Source organism: Marmota flaviventris, chromosome 10 (assembly GCF_047511675.1).
Source record: "Marmota flaviventris isolate mMarFla1 chromosome 10, mMarFla1.hap1, whole genome shotgun sequence".
NCBI classification, from domain to species: domain Eukaryota; kingdom Metazoa; phylum Chordata; class Mammalia; order Rodentia; family Sciuridae; genus Marmota; species Marmota flaviventris.
Window position 1 is genome coordinate 5981557 of NC_092507.1, and position 23403 is coordinate 6004959.

The 23403-nt window shown below is 54.8% G+C and overlaps 1 protein-coding gene across 2 annotated transcripts in view; it reads left to right on the plus strand.

The window, feature by feature from the left end:
• The first annotated feature begins 1233 nt into the window (after nt 1-1233).
• Nucleotides 1234-23403, plus strand: part of H6pd (hexose-6-phosphate dehydrogenase/glucose 1-dehydrogenase) — a 29627-nt gene continuing 7457 nt past the window's right edge. The window contains exons 1-4 of one of the 2 annotated variants that reach the window (XM_027947575.2): nt 1234-1365; nt 10890-11526; nt 12640-12757; nt 22767-23036. In XM_027947575.2, coding sequence (XP_027803376.2) covers nt 1361-1365; nt 10890-11526; nt 12640-12757; nt 22767-23036 — 1030 coding nt within the window. In that variant the 5' untranslated portion in view covers nt 1234-1360. Of the gene's footprint in view, nt 1366-6084; nt 6103-10889; nt 11527-12639; nt 12758-22766; nt 23037-23403 lie in introns of those variants that run through there. The other variant, XM_071617320.1, reaches the window with a different exon arrangement.

Consider the following 23403-nt stretch of genomic DNA (forward strand, 5'->3'; position numbering starts at 1 on the left):
CCCAACATCCTGTGTGGTAATCACGTCTGTTGGCCCCACGTAGCTGGGCCATCCATGCCAGGTTCCTCTCCTGGTTCCTGACACTCCTCTAAGGGAACTGTCCTGAGATAAAAAGCTGCTGTAAGTTTTCTCAGTTCAGAATCCCCTCTCCAGGGTGGCCCAGTGTTCTTCAGCAGAGGTGACCAGGCAGACTCTGGCCCTGGGGTGGCCAGGGGGTGGGTGTGAAGAAGGGACAGGACTAAGATGCTCCAAGAGTGGGAATAGGGTACCCATGTCCAGGAGGGGACTCTGGACTGACCAGTGAAGCAGCAGCCCTGCCTTAACGGGCCCCAGGTCACTGCTATCTGTTGGGAGAAAGGGCCACGGAGGCGGGCAGCAGCAGCCTCTTCAGTGGCCATCAGGGGCACTGGCAGAGCAGTAGGGCTGGGAGGAAAGCAGGCTCGAGGTTGGACTGGAGGTTGGGGCAGGGTGAGGGAGGGATGGAGGACAGAAATCACCATGCTGGGGTGCTCAAGAGGCAGTGACCCTGTTATCCCATTTAAACACTATCTTCCGCTCACTGTCTATCTTTAAGCCACACAGGTACAAGCTGCCATTTACTCAGCCACCTGTGCCGACAACCTGAGGCAGGTGCTCTCATTGTCCCCACTGTATAGACGAAGGCCACTGGAATAAGGTGCAGGAGATCAAGGTCAAGGGTTGTATGTTTTCCCTCATATTTGAAAGCTAGAGGAGAAAGGAAAAGATCCGCCACCTGTGGATACCGACCCCGGGCGGACCCAGCAGGTCACCTTAAGGGTGGGGGAAAGCGAGGCCTGGGAGGCCAGGTAAGCGGTTCCCGGTCTCAGAGGAGGAGCCAGCAACCCGCTGCCGGTCTCCTCCAGGACACCATCAGCTGCTGTGCATCTCCTGGAGACGCGGCCAGGCATCCCTACGCTGGACAGCAGAGCCCGGGACGAGGGGAGGCTGAGGATGGGAGGGAGGGAGTCCGGCCTCGTCCGCTAACCCGGGAGGCAGCTGAGCCCCGCCCCCCGCGAGGCCCCCCGCGGACCTGGGCGTGGCCTGCCCGGGCCCCGCCCTGCGCGCCGCGGTGGCCCGAGGCCTGCCCACCGGGCCCTGCGGCCGCGCGTCCCCGCGTCCCCGCGTCTGCGGCGCCTGGCCTGGGGAGCGCGCCCCGCTCTCGCCGACCCGGCGGCCGGGCACCCCGAGCGCGGGAGGCGCGGGCCCGCGCGACGCGCGCACCTGCAGGGCGGGCGCAGGAGGCGAGGCGCGGCGCGGGGCGCAGGCCTGCTCCGAAGCCCCCGGGCGCGGCCCCGCTGCCCGCCACTTCCCGGAGGAGCGGCGGGCTGTGACGAGCGAGATGAAGTAAGCTGCCACCCCCCGCCCTCTCGGGGCTGCTCTATGAATAACCCGCCGCCCGCCAGCCCGCCGCGAGCCTGGCCAGGCGGTGGCCGGCGTCCCCGGCGCTCGCGGCCCGCGCGCCAGCCTCCACCACCGCCCAGCCCCGGCGCGGCCCTCCTGCCGAGAGCGGAGCAGCCGCGACCGCCTGGGGATTGGTGGCCGGCCAGTGGAGCTGGCCAGGCCCGGGCCCCGAGCGTCCCCTCCAGGCTTCCGGGAGCGACGTCCCGCGGGGCCGGCGCGGCTTTCCCTCTGCGGCGTTTACGCTGTGGCCTGGCCTCGGTTCCGTCCCGGTGCACCGGCCCGTGGTCTCTGACAACCAGCCCACCCGACGTGGACTGTATGGCCAGATCTCCCAAGGCCACGCTCTGTCCCCCACCGCACCCCCGTGGTCGTGAAAGGTAGCAGATGACAGAAAACTCCTATTGACAGGGCATATTTAAGATTCTATTCTACATTTTCTGCAGCGATGGGTGATTGATAGTATTCTTGAGTTTATTATGAGACTCATCTTTTGATACCTTTTAGGAACACCCGAGATCAAAGTGCGGTGTTTGGCATGAGTAGAGCTCATTTTTCAATTTTTTTTTTTTTTTTTTTGTGTGTGTGTGTGAAGTGTCTTTGAAACACATGACTGCTAACAGAAAGCCACACTACAGAAAGACAATTCACTTTCATCCAAAGGCTGGAGTTTACTAAGTTAGGTTACTGTCTGAAGGTTGGGCCATTTCAAAGGGAAACTAATCTGAGCCAACAGAGGGAAACTGAAAGGAAAAACCTCTCTTCCATCATTTGTAGCCGAGTCACTTCTTGCTTTACTTATGGAATTTGAATAAGCCAGAGTGTCACTGCTTGTTGCTGACCTCCTCATGGAGTCTGCCAGGCTCTAACCCAGGGTCCTGACCTGTCAGAGCAGGAGTGTCATGTGACTATTTGCAGTCCTGGGCTGGGAGTCAGGTGCCTGGGAGATCTCTCACCACCATGTCCTCCCACCGCATACTTATGCCCTGATTTGGCTTGCTCTGGCCAGACATTACAATGAGATAGGTCAGCTCCTCAGTATTTACCCTAAAGAATTAAAGTCAGCATACTCTAGAGATACATGCACACAATTCACAATAGCCAAACTATGCAACCAGCTAGGGGTCCATCAATGGATGAATGGATAAAGAAAATGTGATATATATGCAAATGGAGTTTTATTCGGCCATCAAGTGAGTGAAATTATGTCATTTGCTGGTAAATGGATGGAACTGGAGAACATTGGGTTAAGCTAACTAAGCCAAACCCAGAAGGTCAAGGGTTGTATGTTTTCTCTCATATTTGAAAGCTAGAGGAGAAAGAAAAAGAAATGAGTGTGTGTGTGTGTGTGTGTGGGGGGGAATCCCATGAAAATAGAAGGGAAATCAGTAGAGGAGGAGGAGCTATGGGAAGGGAGGAAGGGAGAGAGGACAGAAATGTTGGGAGTGGTATTGGCCAAATTATATTGTTGTAATACGTGTAGGTACAAATATGTGGCCACAAGTCCTACCATTATGCACGTTACCTGTACCAATAAAAATATGGAGGTTATCCCCATTTTGCATCTGGATAAAAAGGCCCAGAACAGTTCAGTGGAGGGCCTACGGTTGCTGAATGGGGGGTTTGCACTTGTCCCTCTTTTTTATTTTTCTGGCCAGGACCTTTTAACCCTGCCAGCATTGTACCCTTTACTTTTTCATTGGTAGGATGGGAAGACCCTGATGAACTGTCCTGCGCTGTTCCTTGGCATTTTTTCTGTTGTGAGACGGTTAAAAAGTTTTGCAGCAGTTCTGAGAAGCTGGCGAGAAGAGCTAGTGTTCAGTGATAAAAGCTTGCATTTCTTGAGTGCTCACTGTTCCCAAGCATTGCCCAAATGCCTCCTGCGGAATATCTCCATGTGCCCTTGTAATCAACTTGTTTTCCCATTCTGTGGTTGAGGTACATACAAGAGGTTAAATGTCTTGTCTGAGGTCACCCTGCTGTTGAGCGTCAGAGCAGAGCTGAATCCAGGGTTCTCTCACTCAACCAGTTCTCCAGAAACTAGCCTCCAGGGACGTCCAGGTTTTCATAGAGCACCTCAGGCTTCAGCAAGATGCCTGTGCAGTGCCAGAAGGAGGAGTGTGAATCACTGTGGATGTGAGGCCCAGGCTGATTAGCAGCCATTAGTGTTCAGGGCGACTTGACCTCATGGAGCAGAGCTGCTATAGCGGCTGGCCTGTGTGAGAGACATGGCTTGTGTGGCCTCAGCCACCCATGGTCCAGCCTTACAGAGGAGCAGACCATGCCATGTTCTCATTTTGCCCTTGAGGATGTAGCCACACTTTGTGCAGCTCTGGAACCAGACTGCTTGTACGCAGACCCTGTCCACTCTACGCTGACTGTCAGTAAGTTATCTTACCTCTCTGCACCTTAGTTTCCTCTCATGACCAAACACAGGGTTGATGGAAGGACCTACTGCAGAGTTGTGGAAAGGATTAAGTGACAGGATCCATGTCTAGCTCCGAGCCTAGCATTTGGCATGCCGTTCAGTACTCTCCACAGCTCTTGTTATTAGTAGTATTGTTAAGTTAGTATTGTTAGTAGTGGTAACCAGCTGCCGATGTGTGCCCTGTCCCTGTGCTTGAAGTCACCAGGAGAGCTTCATTCCAATGTGCTGTCACTCAAATGCAGGTACCGTGCACACAAGGTGACAGCAGACCTGTGCAAACGGGATTTACTTATTGGTTCCTTCAGCAAATGTTTACAGGGTGCCTCCTGTGAGCCAGGCCATTGGAGACTGGGCTGCTGCAGTGGGCCAAACAAGCCACGGTCCCTGTCCTCACTGGACTGAGATTCCTGCAGGGGGGACTAGCAGGCAATGAGCAAAGTCGTCATCAAACAGTACATTAGAAAGCAGTGTGAGCCCAGAAAGATAAAGCAGGGAGGAGAGCAGAGAGGGCAAGAGGGAGGTGGTGGGTTTACAGCTTAACGGAGTGGCTTGAGGAAGCCCCCTGGAGCTGAAGTTAGGAGGAGCTATGTGGATATCCACTGGGGTTGGGGGAGCAGGCAGAGGGAACAGCAAGCAAGTACAAAGGGCCTGAGGCAGCAGGTTGAGCAGAACCTAGAGAGAGTAGGAAGTAGGAAGAGAGGTCCAAGGGGTGACGGGGGTAGGGCCCAAATGTGTGGAGCCTGAGACCTCTGAACAGAGGAATGACACTCTTTCACCTGCACTTAGGAGGTCATTCTGAGTGCTGTGTGGAGTCGCAACTCTCCAGGGGCCAGAGTTAGAGGCAGGAGGCTAATTAGGTTCCCACAGTAATCCAGACAGATGGGGGGAGTGGTAGAAGGTGGCAAGAAGTAGTTATATTCTAGATAAATTTTGAAGATAGAAACTACAAGATTTACCATCAGATCAGATGACCCCAAGATTAGTGGCCTGGGCACCTAGAAGAGGAGAGTTGCAATTTACTGAGAAGAGAGCGGGGGGTGGGAGGTAGGGGGTGGAGAGTTCATTTGACTAGGTTGGGGGATGGCTCAGTTCAGTTTTGAACATGTTAAGTCTGGTAGATAGATGCACAGCTAATGCGGTCAGCAGTGCCTGATGGTACTAGTCTGGAGTTGAGTGGGGGATGTCCATACTGGGAACACAGGCTTGGTTACCTGGGCGGTTGTGTGCTAGTAAATGTTTAACAGCTGGCTGTGCAAGGTGGGGGAGTTGGTGCTGGGGAGTCTTATTTATAGCCTTTCCAATGTCTGCATAAATATTCCCACATTGGCCAACTTTAGGCACACCCTGTTCTAGAAGGTCTTCACTTTATAGATCCTGTAGCAATAAGTAATGTCAAGAGCATACATAATAGTAAAAAAAAGCACCAAATGATTAGGAGGTTATGAGTTTTGAGTGTTTATCACCTTTGTTTTTAGTACGATTTACATATAAATATATTCCGTGTTGATGATGGCTGTATTTAAAAACAGGCTGGACAGTTTCCTGACAACTCAGCAGTGGACCTTCATGTGAGTGTGAAGTGGTCCAGCGCACGGCTGATTGTACGGCCCACACTTGCCATCTCAAGAGGCGTTGGGAATGAGGATTCCCTTAGGTCAGGCCCTCAGAGCTGGGTCAGGAAGCTTTTGGCCCAGTCTCTCCCTGCGGGGAACCAGTACAGATCAAAGTCCACTGATCTTGCATCACAATTGAGTTTTGGCACCTGTGGGGGCAGAGCAAGAAGGGAATGTGCAGCAAAGATACTTGGGTTGGCAGGGTGTCCCTCACCTTATGCTTCAGTTTTAAGAGATCTTTGGTCTGAATTCTTACTTTTCTCCCATGTGTTCTTTTTAAAAGTTCAGACTCATAAGCTCTTCCTTCCTGGCAGCATTGTTAGTGTCAGAGTTTTAAGTGTCCACGGGGGCGGGCAGCACTGACCTTAACCTCCCAGTGCCTTCCCCCGCCCTCCTCTGCTGGCATAAGGGCTCAGAACGGCTTCCTCCTGTGGTTGACCAGAAACCACTCTGCTGCTACTGGAGCTCAGGCACTGGCTGGCTGTGCCCGTGCTGGGCCTGGGCAGGGACAGCTGCATGGCTCTGGCCATATCTGCCTCTTCCAGGGGGTAAAATGAAGGCCAGAGCTGCATTCTGATCCAACCCCCTGGCTGGCTGTTGGGACGCCCGCCTTCTGGGATGTTAGCAGGCCCTGTCTAACAGGTGAGTCTCTCCCAGGGTGGCAGCTGAGACTCAGAGTTGGGCAGCCCAAGGTGCCTTGTGCCCTCCAGAGCCCCCACCCCTGCCACCCGGCTGCATTTCTGTCTGGCCTCTTGTCTAAGAATCAGAATGAAACTGTATCTTCCACATTCTTAAGTTGTCCCTTCAAAGAGCTTTGTCTGAACTTCTGAATGACACTCGGTTATCAGCTCCTTGACCATAATTTGGTCCCATGTTTCCCAGCCCTGCTGGGTGGTCCACGGCTCTGAGCATCTCCCTGCTGTACAGGACTTTCCCTGTCAATAGGTGGCCACCTCCTTTCCTTGGAAAGCACAGGACTGAGGGGCAGTGCAGGACTGTGCCCACGCTGTGGCGCAGACCCCATTCCCCATTGAGGGAGCTGAGGCCCCGCCGGGTGGATAACTTGTTCAGTAGGTGGTTGTCTGGGGGAAGGCCCCTCCAGGAATGGCCCCATTTTCCAGTTCCCAAGCTGAGACTCTGTCCTCCTGTCCTACACTTCTCTCAAACTTTTCACTAAGGGTTTTCTTATCGATTGATCTTTCTCCCTCTTCTTCCCCCACCCCCTATTTCTGGGGATTGAACCCAGGGTTCTCTACCACTGAGCTACACCCACATCTCATTTTATTTATTTTTTATTTTGAGACAGGGTCTTGCTGAGTTGCCGAGGCTGGCCGGGAATTTGCCATCTTTCTCCCTCTGCCTCCTAAATCAGTGGGATTTTGGGCATGTACCACCATGGCCAGCTTTATTGTCATCTTCTCCTCCTCCTCCCCCAAAATCCTTTTGTCCTAGGGATTGACCTCAGAGGTGCTCTACCACCAGCTTGTTTTTAATTTTGAGACAGGGTTTTGCTAAGTTGCTGAGGCTGGCCTCAAACTTATGATCCTCCTGCCTCAGCCTCCTGCATTGATGTGTGCACCGCTGCACCTGACTATTGATTTCTTACTTTAAAAAATAGAGAAGAAAATTCATAGTTGGATCAGTTGCTGGAGCCATTTCCATGGTTTTGTTTTTGCTTTTCCTAACTTCAAGTGTCCCATGTCTTTCAGAGCAGAGAGAGAAGCAAGTGCTTAGAAAAAAGCCGTCAAACACATAGCTTCCACGGTGTGACAGAGCTGTGTAGACCAGGGGGAGTGTGCCGGATCCATCCGTCTTCCCTGCACCTCACCCCTGCTCCGGGGGCTGGGGTCCTGTTCCTGACTTCACTGGGCGTGTCTGGGTACCCTGGAGGGTGTCTGGTGTGCAGTGGGGACTAGATGGAGTGCTCCGTGGCTCCGGGCTCTGTTCGCAGGCTGTCTGAGAGCTGGGCTGGGTGTCCCTGGAGATGAGGAAATCATCTCCAGGTTGCGGTCCTGCAACCCAAGAGGGGTCTGGAGATGCTTTAGTTTAATCAGCTTAACTAGTTGACATTTGTATAAGCTTTTTTTTTCTTTTGGTCACACTGATTGGGTCAGCCCCTTCTCACTCCCCACCCCCACCCCCACCTCAGTCAGCCTCCTCTTATAGATAAAGAAACTGATCAGGTGTTTTAGTGAGGTCTTCCTGCTGGGAGATGGTGCTGAGCCCCCATCACGGGACCCCAACACGTTCCTCCACTGAGGAAGGAGGTAGGTTAGTGTAGGGACCCAGGGGTTGGGTCTGGGGCCTCATAGCTCTTTCCAGCTCCCAGTTCCCTCATCTGTACAAAGAGCATCAACGTGCAGGGCCGTGCGTGTCAGTCACCTGCACCACTGCTTGCTCAACGTAGGTGTTACTATTCGGCCCAGGAATCAGTGGCCCACTGTTATGGGGAAGGGGCCAGTTAAACCATTTGATACTATTTAGAAATACCATTTGGACCTGCCCTGTCCTGGACCTGCTGAATCACATTGTCCTGGCAGGGGGAGGACCAGGCTTGTGTGTTTTGTTACTGACCTTGCTTAGCATCCGGGAATTTTGCCATAGGTGATCCCTTGGACCAGCCTCAGCTCTGACCTTTTTGCATCATAATCTGCATTTTAAAAAGATCCCAAGGAAATCCAAGTGCACATTAAAGTTTGAGCAACTGCTTCAGGTTCAAAAGAAACAAAACAAAACCTCAGTGCACACAAATGTAGCACCCACACCCTCTTGGGGAGGAGTTGTTCCCTAGGGGTTTAGCAACCATGGAGTGAGCAATCATGTTGAAATACCCGACTCTGTATTTCAGGGAGTTCTGGAACGTGAACAAGAGATAAGCTAACCTGAGAGCGGTGGGACCCGGGCTGGTGGTGAGGGCAGGTCTTGAGGGTGGGACAGCGCTAGACAGAGGGCTGGATGCTGTCCATTTGGGTGTCTGGATATCTGCAGTCTTCTTGGGGGTAGGGCAGAGGTGCTGGCTTTGGGCTCCCCACCTGCCCATCAGCCGCTGAGTTTCCTGAGCCTGTCCCTGTGACAAAGGTGTCCCGAGCCTGTCCCTGTGTCCCGAGCCTGTCCCTGTGACAGAGGTGTCCCGAGCCTGGCTCGCAGGAACCTTCAGGAGTTGGAGCGCAGCTCGCCAGCTGGCACTTCCTCCCTCTCCAGGCTGCTCTCTGGGCTTCAGATTTCTCTCCCTGCCGCTTTCCGCACTGACCTTGCAACGTGTCCTTCCCTCTGGACAGGGAGATGGCTAGTTGAGAAAGAAACGCCCAAGGGGCCAAGGACAGGGGTTGGGAAATGGAAGAAAGTCCATCTGTGTATTTGTGGGGAAGTGCAGATACTTGAAGAGCAAGAGAGGAAGGCTGGCGGGCCAGCTGGGCGGGCCTTGGATGGATGGAAATGTCAGGTGTCCCGTGGACACTGACAGACACCATGGGCCTTCCTCTTGGTTTGGCCATGACAAGGGCCATCTTGGGAATGGATCTCTGGAGACACGAGGAAGATGCAGAGGGGGAGAGGGTCTGACGTCAAGTCAAGAGGCAGATTGGTCCCCTCTGTGCAGGGACAGTGGGTGGTAAGCTGGCAAGTTCTTCCAGGCATTTTCTAAGTTCAGTTTCTACTTCAAGCCTCAGTTTCCCCTTCTGTACACCTGTGTGTGCAACCATCTGATAGCCTCCTAAAGCCATTGCAGGTTTGCTCTCGCCCTGTCTGGTGGCATTCCCGGCGTATGGAGGGTGCGCAGGAGCCTTGGTTCCTCCTCCGCTCTCCCACGCCCAGGCTGGGCCCCACTTCCAGTATCTCCTTCCATCAGCCTTGATGCCAACCAGGTTCCTTTTCTCCTTGCTTCCTCCTGTCCTTTCCCGAAAGCCCAGCCTCGTGGGAAGTTGGAGGATGGAGTCCATGGAGAACAGATTCACACACTGGGCCCTAAACCTCGGCAAGAACAGAGGCCAGAATAAACAAGCCCTTGGGTATGCTTGGGCCCGCCCCGGCCTCTTGCCTCTCAGGCAGCTGCCTTGGGTCAGGACAGGCTTGGCTCACGGTTTGTGGCTGGCAATTGCCGGGGAGCCAGGAAGCCTTGGGTCAGCCCCAGCTCCCCACGTTCTCACCGTGGGGCCTTCATCCGGCCAAGGCTTAGCTTTCCCATGTGCCAAAGGGGAGACTGTAATGGAGCCCACCCCGTGGGGTTCTGTATGTTCTCGTCTGGAGCCAGCCAGTCCATTACACTGTTGGCCCGTGAGAGCCCAGGTGCTCACTGCTCTTGTTCCTGCTCCAAACAGCAGCTACCACAAATGTGCTACTTAAGAGGTGGTGGTCGCTGGCCTAAGCATGATACAACCACCAAGCCCTTCTCAGTGGGTCTAAGTCACAGTTAGAAGCAAGGAGCTCCCAGCACTGTTGTGCACGAGGGACTGTAGATAGTGATCCTGTACCGGCCATCTCAAAAGGCAAGAGGAAAGAATTTTGAATTCTTACCACAAAGAATTGATAAATGTTTGAGGAGATAAATAGGATTAAGCTGACTTAAAGATTAATTAATATATATATATATATATATCAAACACTTCATGGTACCTTGTTAAAATGTACAACTTTTATACTTTTGGGTATTAGTTAAGACATTTTGAATTAACTCGCTTTATTCTTATGACAACTCAGTGATGGAGGGGTGCCCGTTGCCCCCAGTTCAGGCAGGACACTGAAGTGCAGTGAGGCTAAGTGGTTGTCCAGTTACTAATGGGTCGAGCGGGGCCTGACTCTCCACAGTGGGCTCCAGGGTCTGCTTTTGTTTCTCTGCAGTGAAGGGGATCGAGCCCAGAGCCTGGTGCATTCTAAGCAAGTGCCGTGCCCCTGAGCCAGCCCCCAGCCCCAGAGGGTTTTTATTGGTGCTACTATTACTGGTAGTGGTTTTGTACCCAGAATTCAGTAAACCTGGGAAGAAACCAGGCGAGGTGAGAGGCCACACTCTCTCACGGCTCCAGCTGTGCCCCGAGGACCTCCACCTGTTCCTGGGCTAGAGTCGCCCTGCTGGTCAGGTGACCTGTGCTCACAGTTTAGATGGCTGTGGGTGCGAGGTGCAGGGCTCTAACGCAGCAGCCTGGGGCCTCTGTCGTGCCACGGGCCACTTTCCCTGCTCCTGGCAGCAGGATGGTCCCTCTCTACCAAGTAGCCTGTGATTTTCCCAGGCACAGCCTTGTTTGCAGGGCAGGCCCCCTCTCCACTGACTTCCTGCACAGAAGCCCAGCTGCCTAGGAAGGAGAGGGAAGCTGGGGGAGCTGTGACACTTTTCTGAGACATGTGTGGCCGTTTCTCGCCAGGCAGGAAGTGTTTGCTACCTTAGACACGGCTACCTGCTCATGTCTGGCCTTCCTTGTTCCTTGTTTGTATCCCAGGCTCCCAGGCAGTTGGAAGATGCTCACAGTGGCTGTGTGTGTGACCCTTCTGGGCTACCTGCAGGCCCAGGAGCTCCAGGGACATGTCTCCATAATCCTGCTGGGAGCAACTGGGGACCTGGCTAAGAAGTACTTGTGGCAGGGACTTTTCCAGCTGTACCTGGACGAGGCCGGGAAGGGCCACAGTTTCAGCTTCCATGGGGCTGCCCTGACGGCCCCCAAACAGGGCCAGGAGCTCATGACCAAGGCCCTGGAATCCCTTTCCTGCCCCCAGGACGTGACTCCCAGTCGGTGTGTTGAACTCAAGGGTCAGTTCCTGCGGTTGAGCCAGTACCGCCAACTGAAGACAGCCGAGGACTATCAGACTCTGAGCAAGGACATTGAGGCTCAGGTCCAGCGGGAGGGCCTCCGCGAGGCTGGCAGGATCTTCTACTTCTCGGTGCCGCCTTTTGCCTATGCAGACATTGCCCGCAACATCAACAGCAGCTGCCGGCCAGGCCCGGGTGCCTGGCTGCGGGTTGTCCTCGAGAAACCCTTTGGCCATGACCACCTCTCAGCCCAGCAGCTGGCTACAGAACTTGGGAGCTTTTTCCAAGAGGAGGAGATGTACCGTGTGGACCATTACCTGGGCAAACAGGTGAGCTCCAAATCAGAGCCTGCCAGGGCTGGGTGTACCTGGTCTCAAGGCCCCCACCAACAGGGCTGCACCACTAATTGTGGAACCAGGCTGGAGGGCATTGTGAAGTCTGAGCCACCCGGCCTCCCTGCGGTGGGCAGTAGGTGCACGTAGGTGCAGATCACCAGCCAGCCGCAGGCAGGACTGCTGGTTCTTGTCTGTGTGTTCAGCCTCTTGCTCTTGCTGTGTCCGACGTTTTTGATTCTCGGCCTGTGTCTGGGCTGATTCCCCGTATTGTCCCTGCTTTTCTACAGAGGTGGCTCAGGGCCTCTGCTGTCGGAACCCGGTTTTCTATTGCGGATACTATGGGACTTAGAATTAGCTTTTCTGTCTTGTACCTGTCAGCCTTAAAAAAAAAAAAAAATTTCCTTTCTGAAATCTGTTTTGATCCAGAAGGCTGGTGACAAGATCTTAAAACTGAATAGGGGCCAGAAGACCCTAAGTCTGGGTATCTAAATCAGGCTCAGAGGCAGGAGCTTAGGGTGATCTCCTGAGGGATGCAGGTCAGCAGCCATTTCATTCTGCACAGGCCTCGGGGCCTGAGGGTGTCCAGTCCCAGTGACACTGTCAGAGAGTGTACTGCACCTGCCCTCTTTGGTACGTGGGCTGCAGAGCCAGGTCCTGTGTGGTACACCAGGTAGTTGCCCAGGCAAAGGCTTTGCTCGTCACCCAGTCCTGTGTGCAGTTGCCATAGTACTAGTCACAAGTAGTGGTCCCCAGACCTGAGCCAGTCCTGGTGAGGTTCTTACATCTCAACTGCAAAATGAAAAGCAATACCGAATGCATTCAATCTGAAGTGTTCATGCTGTGTTTTTGGCATTAAAGTGTATTTTATTAAAAATTGATAGCCATCGAAGATAAATAATTTTAAGTATGTTCTTTTTTTTGGCTGGTAACTCTGTTTTGGTCACTTAAAAGCATGTGGAGTCTTTACTGGGCCATAAACCCCTGAAGTCCAGAAGCCACTGGCCAGAGAATACCAGGGAGTAGAAGGCCTGCAGCCCTTAGGGCCAGGCCCTCTTCTTCTTCATCCTGAGAAGGATGACCATCGTGACCAGGCTTCCTCCCTGACAGGTGGTGGCGCAGATCCTGCCCTTCCGAGACCAGAACCGCCAGGTCCTGGACGGCCTCTGGAACCGGCACCACGTGGAGCGGGTGGAGGTTATCATGAAGGAGACAGTGGATGCAGAAGGTAGGTGTGCGGCTCCTGGGCCTCGCGGGCCGGTATCTGGGGAAGCGTGGGCCCCTGCACTCTGGCCAGCTTGACACCCAGGGAGATTCTGTGCTGGTGTGTGGGGTCTCCCTCCAGGGCCTGCTGTGTGCATTTGCACGGGGCCAGCCCACAGAATGCATGCTGGCCCAGCCCAGCTCACCCCTGCTGCCCTCAGGGGGCATTTGGACCAGCAGTGTACGCCTGGCACTGACCTTTGAAACAACTGGCAGGCGATAAATGCTGGCAGTGACCTGGGTGTTCCGTGAGCGTGGGGGTGACCATCAGAGCTGCGCGAGGGCTTTGCATGCTTTTGTACCTGCGGGAGTGGCACTCCTGCCGGGGAAGCCCCCCGCCTACCTCCCCCCCAGGTGTTGGCTCAGCTCCATCCTCCTTCTCGCTGTCCATAGGAGGCCTTGCTGCCTGCCTTGTGAGGCCCACCCCCCACTCTCATGGCAGTCCCCTCCCCTCCATCTACAGTGCAGCCCTTGTCTTGGACTTGTCCTTCTGTCTGTCCTGGGACAGGGGGTCCCAGGGGGCACCCACCCTGGAAGTCTTAATCAAATGCTGAACGGATGGTGTCAACCTGGGTTGGGAGACCCGAGGGTCAGGCCTGTCTTTGCCTCTAGCAGGTGACCTTGGTACCTTACTCCCTCATCTGTGGATGGTGACAGCTAAGGTGGCGTGGGCTCTGGCATCAGTTAGCTCAGGTTTGGAGCACTGACTGCATTTAAAGCATTGGTTGTTACCCAGTGATAATAAAAGTGATTTTTATTGTCTCCTTAAGTCCCCCAACAGCCGTATGAAGTGGGGACTTTACTGGTCTCTCTTACAGATGGGGTTTGGTGGCATGCCCAAGGTCCTTAGCAGGAGTCGTGGAGGCTGGTCCTGGGGACAGCAGTGCGGTCCTGGCTCCCGGCCGAGCACACTGCAGGGTGCTTCAGAGCGGCCTCCTGTCCAGCCAGCCTGTGGCCGCCTTCCGCAGCAGCAGGGCCATCCTGGAGGCCACTCCACGCTCTCACCCTGCAGTGTGGACCTGGCCAGAGGGGAGGCCTTGAGCCTTTGGACCTGGGGCACCAGAGGCCTTTCTCTTTCTCTTTCTTTCCTCCGGGGCTGCTCTTCGGCTTTCTCGCTCTGGGCCGGGCCTCGGGTGGTGGGTGACCCAGCCTCCATGCCCTGCCACCTCACAGACTACTGGGGATGAGGGACAAACTCCCCAGAGGATACAGGCAGGCAGTGCCATGGGGCAGGTGAGGTGGGAGGGTGGGACTTCTGAGCCGGGCCTTGGAGGACGTCTTTTAGAGGTGCTGGTTTCTCCACTCCAGGACGCTCATCAAAGAACAGGTCCTGTTCCCCCTGCTCCCACTGTGAGCCTTCGTGGTCTCAGGTCCTCCTGAGCCCTTCCAGATGACCCCTCCTGGTGCTCAGCAGGGCTCAGGCGGTGTCCTGAGCCTGTGTATGTGATGTGCTGCTACAGGGCTGCGCGTGGCCTGGCCCTGCTTCAGCTGCGCAGTGGAGCTGCAGATGTGGAGCAGGCAGGAGGGGCCCTGCCACCCTGCTGCATGCCAGTGGGTGGCGCCTGCGCCTCTCTCCGCTCTGGCTCTGCCCAGCCCCTGACAGGGATGGAGGACGGGTCTCTTCTCCTCTTTCCCGGCAGCAACTTCCTTTGCCTGCTGTGGGGTGGGAAGAGCCGCGGTGTCTGGCGCACTTACCTTGAGTTCTGCCGCCTTGTGTCACGTCCCATTAGTGGCTTCTTTGCAGGATTGTGTGGAGCCAGGGGCCAGGCAGACTATAGGCCTGACTGTCCTAGCCAGAAAGATTGAGGACCAGACTTACTGGCCTCCTCTTATAGAAGGGCAGGCAGAGGCCTGGGCAGGTCTCCTCCTGAGGAGAGCCTGTGGAAGGAGGATCTTGGGTTTGAACCCAGCACCTGCCTGGGCTGGCTGTTCCTGTCTCAGGGAGAGGCCTGGGGACCATGTCTGCAAGGCTGCTGCTGTGGGTGGCTCTCATGGCTCCAGAACTGGAGCAGGGTGCTTTCCACTGTCAGGGCACCACGCCCTCAGACCAGAGCAGGACAGGCAGTGGGGGCTCCACCGTGCCCCCTGCCAGGGGCTGCAGCCACGGAGGGTGGCCCCAGTGGGACTAGTCCGGATCCATTTCTGAGAGAACATGCTGGCAGGCCTGAGGCTTCCTGGGGTCTGGGTCTCACTGGTCAGTCTGTTTCTCTGCCAGTGGCATGTGCAGGACCCCAAACAGTAACAGGATGGCTACCTGCTGCCAGGCCCACCTCGGCCAGGGGTACTCTGAAACAGGGCATCTGTGCGTGTGTGTGCGAGAGAACAGGTTTTGTCTGCACCCCAGGAGGTGGCTGGTGCAGCTCTGGTGAACCCAGCACTGCTCACACCATCTCCCTCGTTCTGCTTTGGACTCTAATCCAGGCTAGAGAGGGAGGACAGTCCTGCGGACCTGCAGCACCACCCCTACGGCCGGCCCTGAGCCCCATGTTGGGGCCCGGTGGAAGGCAGGCTGGAGCAGAGAGGACCCTCTGCCAGAATTTGGTGGGCTTGGGAGGCCAGCGCCACTGCCGTGGGCCTAGCATGGGTAGGAGTTTCTGAGGCAGAATTCCAAACCCCGCAGTCGGAACATTAATCATAAGGACCAATTTCACAGGCCATTCCCGTCTCACCCTCCGCCCCTGCCAAGCCTCTGGTAGACCCCTTCTCCTTCTCCCTGCAGAGTGCAGCCCTGGCTGCTCCCTGTCCAGAGGGGCCCAGACTGCCCCTGTGTGCCCAGAGAGGCGGGCTGCGAGCCGGGCTGGGGCTGTGGAGCTCTCCTGGTCCCTGGGAAGCAGCCTTGTAGCTGCAAGGTCATTTTCAGTCTTCCCGATCCTGTTCACCCACATCCAGATGGGTGGCAGTGGCTTCCCCAGCTCCTCCCCTCTGTGGCTGGGTTTTTTTTTTTTTTTCTTCCTTTCGTTCTGCCGCAGCCTCTGGCCAGGAGGAGTTTGCTGCAGAGTCAAGGCTGCTGCACCAGCTGGGGGTGGCAGGGGAGGAAGGGACGAGAGCATCCTTCAGCTGGCCTCAGCAGCTCCCTGACCTGGGTGGTCCTCCCAGCAGCCCGGCCCCCGGGAGTCACAGATTCCCCTGATAGCAGCATGGGCCATAGAAGTGACCTTGGCCAGGTCACTCGGCCTCTGTGTGGCCAGGACCCCTTGTTTGGCCCTCATGGCAGCTGCAGACCAGGTCTTTAATGGCAAAGGTTCAGTGGTCAGAGCTGGGCCACCTGTGCACCTGTGAACCCGAGCTCCTGCCCAGCGCTCCACAGCCTCCCCTCGCGCCTGTCCTTAGTGGGCCATCCAGCCAGGAGGTGCCCAGGGGCAAGGTCTCTGCTGCCCCAGTTTTTCCTCTGGGCAGAAGCCTTTTTTTTTTCTTTTTTATGAAAAAAGGAGGGAGACTTCCTGAGGATGTCCCTTCTGCTGGAGAGGGTCGCTGTCCCCTCACAGGGAAAAGGAGCACAGCACACGTTTACCTTTGAGGGGTGGAGTGACCTTTCAGTGCCTCTCACCAAGGGACCAAGGCAGCCAGGGTCCTCCCAGATACGCAGCAGCTGTCCTGCCTTCCGCCTGTGTGCCCAAGGCTGAGCTCGCTCTGCGGCCAGCGCCTCTTTCCGGCCCATCTGCCATGCTGTCTGCAGGGTGAGCTGGGGGCAGCTGCGGGCCTCCTGTCCAGAGAAAGTGCCAGCCAGCTGGCCTGCCCTCGGCTCGGCCCTCACTTCTTAATTTTAGTGATCCCAGAAGATATTGTGGGGACGGCAGGTAGCCTTTAGTTCTTTTTTGAAAAAGTATCTGGTTTGGGGCTGGGGCTGGGGCTCAGTGGTGGACCACTTGCCTAGCATGTGTGAGGCACTGGGTTCAAGTCTCAGCACTGCGTATAAATAAATAAAATAAAGGCCCAATGGCAACTAAAAAAATACTAAACAAAAAAAAAATGTATCTGGAGGCTCGGGTTGTGTGTGGCTCCGTGGCAGAGCGCTTGCCCAGCATGTGTGAGGCACTGGGTTCGATCCTTGGCACCACATAAAAATAAATGAATAAAATAAAGGTCCATCAACAACTAAAGATAATAATAATTTAAAAATCTGGTTTTGCTGGGAAAACCCAGGTCTCCGTGGTGTGGAAGCCATGCGAAGGTTTCCAGTTCTGTTCTGAAGGCTGTGACCTTTAGCACAACCTCTGGGTAATGCTGAGAACCCCTGCTGCCTCTCTCTTGGGGGTGGTTTTAAGGATTAAATCAGATAATGTTCACAGAAATATTTTACAAATGGAAATGCTGTCCTCCTTCCAACTTTGGAGGAGAGGAGTGCGGTATCCATAGTCTATTCCACGGGACTTGGGTCAAGTTGTTATATAAGGACCTGTAACTGGTCTGTAATACTCGATTATTCTGACCTCATCTTTCTTTCTATCTCTCTCTCACACACATATACGTATTTAAATCTCCCAGTATTGATCTCTCTCTCACACACACATATTTAAATCTCCTTGTATTGAAAATCTGTGTAATATATTTCAGTTCAGTTGTTTATTCCCCAGAATACGTGGTATAAATTCTGTCATTAGGCATTTTGATTATTTCCAGTTTTTTTGCAATTTTAGGTAATATTTTCTAAGAATTTTAAACAATTGAGGTAGAACTTACATACCATAAAATTCACCCTGTGTGCGGACCAGTGGTTTGGTGTTATTCACAAAGTTGTGCAATCACTACCTATTTCTAGGAAATTTAAGAGCATTTCCATTTCTTTCCCTTCAAGCATAGTTTTGCGGTGGAATTAGGAAGCCAAGAGCCCTCCAGCCTTTCTTCCATCTTGTTAGACAAGCTGCCTGGTGAGGGACAGAGCCGCAGGCCTCCCTGTGTGCCTGGGACCTTGGACTTGCACAGACGGGAGCCACGTTCACGGGGTCTCCTTCCAGTGGTCCAAACTGCTTGTGCTTTCTCTGTTCTTTCAAACCTGGTGGATTTCAGCCCTCAGCCTTCATCCTGGGAAAGGGGGCCAGGAGCCGACGCCTGGCGGTGGGGGGAGAGTGCATCAACAGCAGGGCAGCCCTCGCCTCCTGCCTCGTGCTCAGCGCACGGTGGCCTCTCCTCTCGAGGTCTCAAGTGGAACTATAGAAGGCAGAGCTGACCAGGGTGGGAGCGGGGTCCATAAAGGCACAGGCTGTGCTAAAAACGGGTGCACCCCTGGGAGCTTGAGATGAGGGAATCAGGAAGCTCTCCTCCACCCAGTGGGGAGCAAGCGCATGGCGTGCGTGCTCCCCAGGAATCGAGAATTGAGAGGATAAAAATAGGAAAAGAGCCACTTAGGGATTTGCTAAATTAATGAATAGTAAGCAGATAACAGAGCTTTTAAGGACCCTGTTGCTTTCTCTCCATCAAAAATTCATCTGTTCTTAAAGCCGTGAGTCCCCTCTTTATACTTCAGTCTACTGTAGCTTATTGATTCTCCGAGACATGATTGCTCATATTTGGACATCTCTGAAGGAGGGTTTGCTGTCGAGGGTGGCTTGGTTGATTGGCAGCTGTTTTTTTTTTTTTTGTAGTTGTAGGTGGACAGATGTCTTTATTTTACTTGTTTATTTTTATATAGTGCCAGGGATCGAACCCAGTGCCTCACACATGCTAGGCAAGTGCTCTGCCACTGAGCTCCGGCCCGGCAGCTGGTTTCTTAGTGGTGATAAGTAGCCGTGCTTTCCGGCGGTGACGGTGTTTCAGGTTGGTGGGACCCGCTCCATCACCAGCCTGTGTCGTCTTTTCCGAGCCCTGGCCTCACACCTTCAGTGGCCCTTTGGGTGCCTTCCTGGTGCTCTAGAGTCAGCAGGTTTAGAGCTGACACCGTCACCGTACTCTTCCCACGAATCGCCAGCTACTTCTCGTCACCACTCTATTTCCAAATGGCCACGGTGCCCCCTGATTGCCTGGTGGTGGTGGCCTGCCTCTCCCAGCCCCTGCAGTCGTGGAACCCCCAGCCATGTTTATCCAGCCTTCCTTCCAGGCAGGCAGCCTCCCCACCCTGCATCTCTGTTAACTCCTCCGTCCCCACAGCAGCCCTGCCAGGAAGGTACGGTGGGTAGTCCACGTAGATGTGTGGCAGTGTCACCTGCCTGAGATCACGGGCCAAAGACGGGATGTAAGCCCTGGCCCCAGGTCAGGAGTCTGTGAATTTCCCCCCCGGTACTGGGGATCGAACCCTGGGACCGTGCACTCTAGGTCAGCGCTCTGCCCCTGCGCCAGATCAGGAGTCTGGATGCCAACGTGGATCCAGACGGCCACCAGGTCGTTTTTATTTGTCCACTAAGTGATGGCTTTGCATTCCACTGTTTCTCACCGCTCTGCCTTCCTTCTTTCCTTTGGATGCAGCCAGCACTGCCTCGTGGATCCCATCGCCACGCCCCATCTCTGCCGGCTCCGTCTTCCTGAGCCTCCTCTTTGCTCGTCCACCTCCCCGCTCTAAGACGTTTGTGTGGATACGCAGGTTGAGGATCCTTAATTTGAAGGGCTTGGGACCGGAAGTATTTTGGATATTTTTAAGTTTTGGGAATGTTGGCACGTGTGAGATACCTTGGGGACAGGAGCTGAGTCTAAGTGCAAACGTCCCTTAGTTTCACCTTACACATAGCCAGGAGGTGATTTCATACTAATGCATACAGCCCACTAGTGCACCTGCATTTTGATTGTGACTCGTCACAAGGTTGGGCATGAACTTTTCCACTAGTCCTGTTGTGTGAGCACTCAAAAATTTCCAGTGTGGAGCATTTCAGATTTTCAGATCTGCACATGGAGGCCTCTGCTTCTCCGTTATAAACAAGATGTGTTCCTAGCAAAGCAGTCTCTCTCTGTCTCTCTCTCTCTCTTTCTCACACACACACACACACACACACACACTTCTCTGAGGCAGAACAGTTTTTAGAAATCTGAATTATTTGTGCATATTTAAAAATTAAACAAGGGCTGGGAGCGAGCTCAGGGTTAGAGCACTTGCTTCACATGCACGAGGCCCAGGGTTCAAATCATACTTAAGGATCCAGATTTCTGCATTCTCCTGAATAACTGGAAGATGGGCTTCCCCTGGGTCCACGCTCCTGTGAGGCATCCCTGGCTGCATCCGAGGCGAGATTAACCGCCCCCAGCATACACACCCGGGGACACAGGCCCTGGAGGCCTCATCCGTCCTCTCCACACTGGTACTGGCTGTGGCTTTGGGAACCCTGACCTTTGGCTTGGACCCTCCTTTCCAAGCCCAGCTCAGCCCCTTCCTTCTAGCACCCCCATACACTGTTTCTGAAGCTCGGAGCTCAGGCCTCTTGGCTGCTCACTGAGTTTAATATTCTCTTACACAATCAAGGAGCAGGGAGGTAAAGGGAGGTAAGTAGTAAGAACCACAGGCTCTGGGGCCAGTTGCCTGGGTTGGAATCTCCTCTTCACCTGTTCAGCAACTGTGTGAGCGTGGGCACGGAACCCAGCCTCTCTGAACCTCACTTTCTTTATATTTTAGAATGGGGTGGTAGACACTGTAGTTGGGGGGATGATGGCAGGATCTCCATAGACATTGTTATTGGGAGAACTACATTATGAACATTCATACTTTGTCACTAGCGTTGTCACCTTTTCCTTGGTGTCTTAACAACGATATTGTAAGGACTTTGAAGACCAGAACCGTGGCCTACAGAGCTCAGCCGTGTTTTCTCAGTGGGGGTACTTGGCGTTTTGGCTGGTGTAGTTGGGCTGATTGTCCTGCGTACCTCAGGGTCAGGCTGCCTGGCCAGAGCCACACCCTCAAACTCTGGCTTGAGTGGACATCTTCATAGGGGTCCAGGGTGCCTCCTATACGTGAGTGGGCTGCTGGTTGCATTTCTTTTTCTTTTTTCTTTTTTGGCACCTGGGGCTGAACCCAGGAGTGCTTAACCACTGAGCCATATCCTCAGTCCTTTTTATTTTTTTATTTTTGAGAGAGGGTCTCCCTAAGTTGCTGAGGTTGGCCTAGAATTTGGGACCCTCCTGTTTCAGCCTCCTGAGTCACTGGGATTACAAGCGAGCACCACTGCGTCCAGCTGCTGGCTGCGTTTCTTGCCCACAGTGCTGTGCTGGTACCTCTGCCAAGAGTGGCTTATTGGGCTGAATTCAGGGCAGATTGTTCCACCAGCTACGTCCTGGTCCCAATTGCCATCCAGCTGGCCGGAGAGAACACAGGCCAGGACCTGGTCAGGGCAGGTGCCAAGGACCCAGGGTGGCCATCTGCAGGAATGTGCTGGGCCCTGCAGGTCTCAACTGGGGCCCACACCTTCTTGTCTGAATTAAATATCAACTAGATGCCAGAGCAGAGAGAATGCTTACAAATACAAAATATCTAAAACCATGGTCCAGCGAGCCCTAGCGCACCTCCAGCTGGTTTTCACTTTTACGTACTCATTTTGAGGTGCAGGGGATGGAACCCAGGGCCTCATGCTTGCTGGGCAAGGGCTCTGCTCTGAGCTGCATGCCCAGCTCCTGCCAGTTGTTTAAGCAGAACCTCTCATCTCTTAAGTAGCTCTGGATTCTATCCCATTCCTCTCCCTTACTTTTCCCAATTTTGGGTGGATTATTTCTTGCTTGTCTTTACCCTTCCTTGTGTGTCCGATTCCCTGAGCATGTGCTGCTCGGTTTCATTGGGGCATCATACGCTGTCTGTGTCCGGGTGTGGGTCTTTCTGTCTTTCGTGTGTGTGTGTGTGTGTGTGTGTGTTGTGCTGGGGCTAGAACTCAGGGCCTCACACATCTGACTCTGTAGCTGGTACCTGTCCCCGTAGGACCTTTGCAGTGTAAAGAGTGGCACCGTCAGGTGTTCCGTACCTCGCCAGGCCCCGGGCATTGCCACTGCCCGGGCCCTGTGCCAGTGTTCTCCGGGGCTACTTCCTGTTGCCCTGTGCACCTGCCAGCTCCATGTCTCAAACGTCTCACTGGAGCTCCTGTTTTCCTCCTGCACCGTTTGTTCCTCACTCCGTCTTCCCATCTGCCTGTTGCCTAAGCCCAGGTTCTAGCACCTATCTTTGGTCCCTTCTTCTTGCTCACGCTTTCCCTGTCTGTCAGCTCCAGCAGGTGCCCCTTCTCCTCCCCTCAAGGCAGCTGAGCAGCCTCTTCCGTGGTCTCCCTGCTTCTCCAACCTTCTCCCCCCAGCAGGCCAGACCCCTCCTCTAATGTGGGCTGGGTCTGGCTTGCTTCGAACACTCCCGTGCTTTTGCCTGGAGCCTGGAACAAAGTCCAGCCTCCTCGCCTCATCCCGCCAGCCCTGGGCTCCTCCTCAGCCTCAGCACCCACTGTGTCCATCCTGCTGGCCTTTATCTGCCCCGGGAGGCCCAGCTCCTTCCTGCCTCAGGGAGGGTGCACTGCAAGGTCCTGCAGCTGATCTGCTGCTCCCTGGACGCCTCCTGTCTCAAAGGGGCTTTCCCTTTCCCTTCTGTCGCAGTCTGTACTTCTGTTTCCTTCCTTTTTCTCCTTCCCACTTTCCCTCCTTCCCACCTCCGTGCAGTTGCCCTGGGTGTGTGTGCACCAGGCCATCGGGTGGCATTTGTCACCCCACTAGGTGGCAGGATGCAGAAATAAAAGTCAAGTTTGCTGCCGAGATCAGACACTAGGAAGGGGCAGTCAGACCAGGGCCACAGCCCGCTCCTGTGCTGAGCCTCCTGCCAGCCCAGCAGGAGCCAGGCCAGGGCCTGGCACGTGTCTGCACACGCAGTCTGGCACTGGAGCCTCCCCACACAGATTCCTGGAGGGGCTCAGGGACCTGGCGCCTTCTCTTAGGGGATTTCTCGTGGAAGGGTGGTGGCTCCCAGCCTCCCCTTCCCGTCCCTGTTCAGGTTTGCCCTGGCATCCCTCCTTGGCACAGGCCCTCTGGACTGAGAACAGGGATGCCAGGACAGATGTGGGGGGTCCTCTTGACAGAACCTCCCTCCCGCTCAGGTCGCACCAGCTTCTACGAGGAATACGGCGTCATCCGCGACACCCTGCAGAACCACCTGACGGAGATCCTTACGCTCGTGGCCATGGAGCTGCCCCCCAGCGTCAGCAGCTCGGAGGCCGTGCTGCGGCACAAGCTCCAGGCCTTCCAGGCCCTGCGGGGCCTGCAGAAGGGCAGCGCCGTCCTGGGCCAGTATCAGACCTACAGCGGGCAGGTGCGCAGAGAGCTGCAGAAGCCAGACAGCTTCCACAGCCTGACACCGACCTTCGCAGGTGGGCTCCAGGGCCCGGGCTGTGGGGCGGCCAGCAGCGGGAGGCGGCTTTCCAAGCCCAGTGCCCTTGGGCTTGAGTGGCAGGGATGCTCAGTGCATGGCAACCGGCCCTGCCCCTCTGCCCTTCTACAGTCTAAGGCAGTGGGTCACCAAGGGCACTCTCTGGGCAGAGGACGTGCTAAGGACGTCCTGTTTTCGTGTTGGCCTCTGTTCAGGCCCAGCCCACGGAAGCTTCCAGAGGCTCTGTGAGGCTTCTGTGAGGCTCAGACCAGGTGCTGCTCTCATGGAGCTAACGTCTGGCCACCCAAGGGAGGCGCAGACCTGTCAGGTATCGCCAGACACACTTCCTGTGAGTGCACACACTGGCC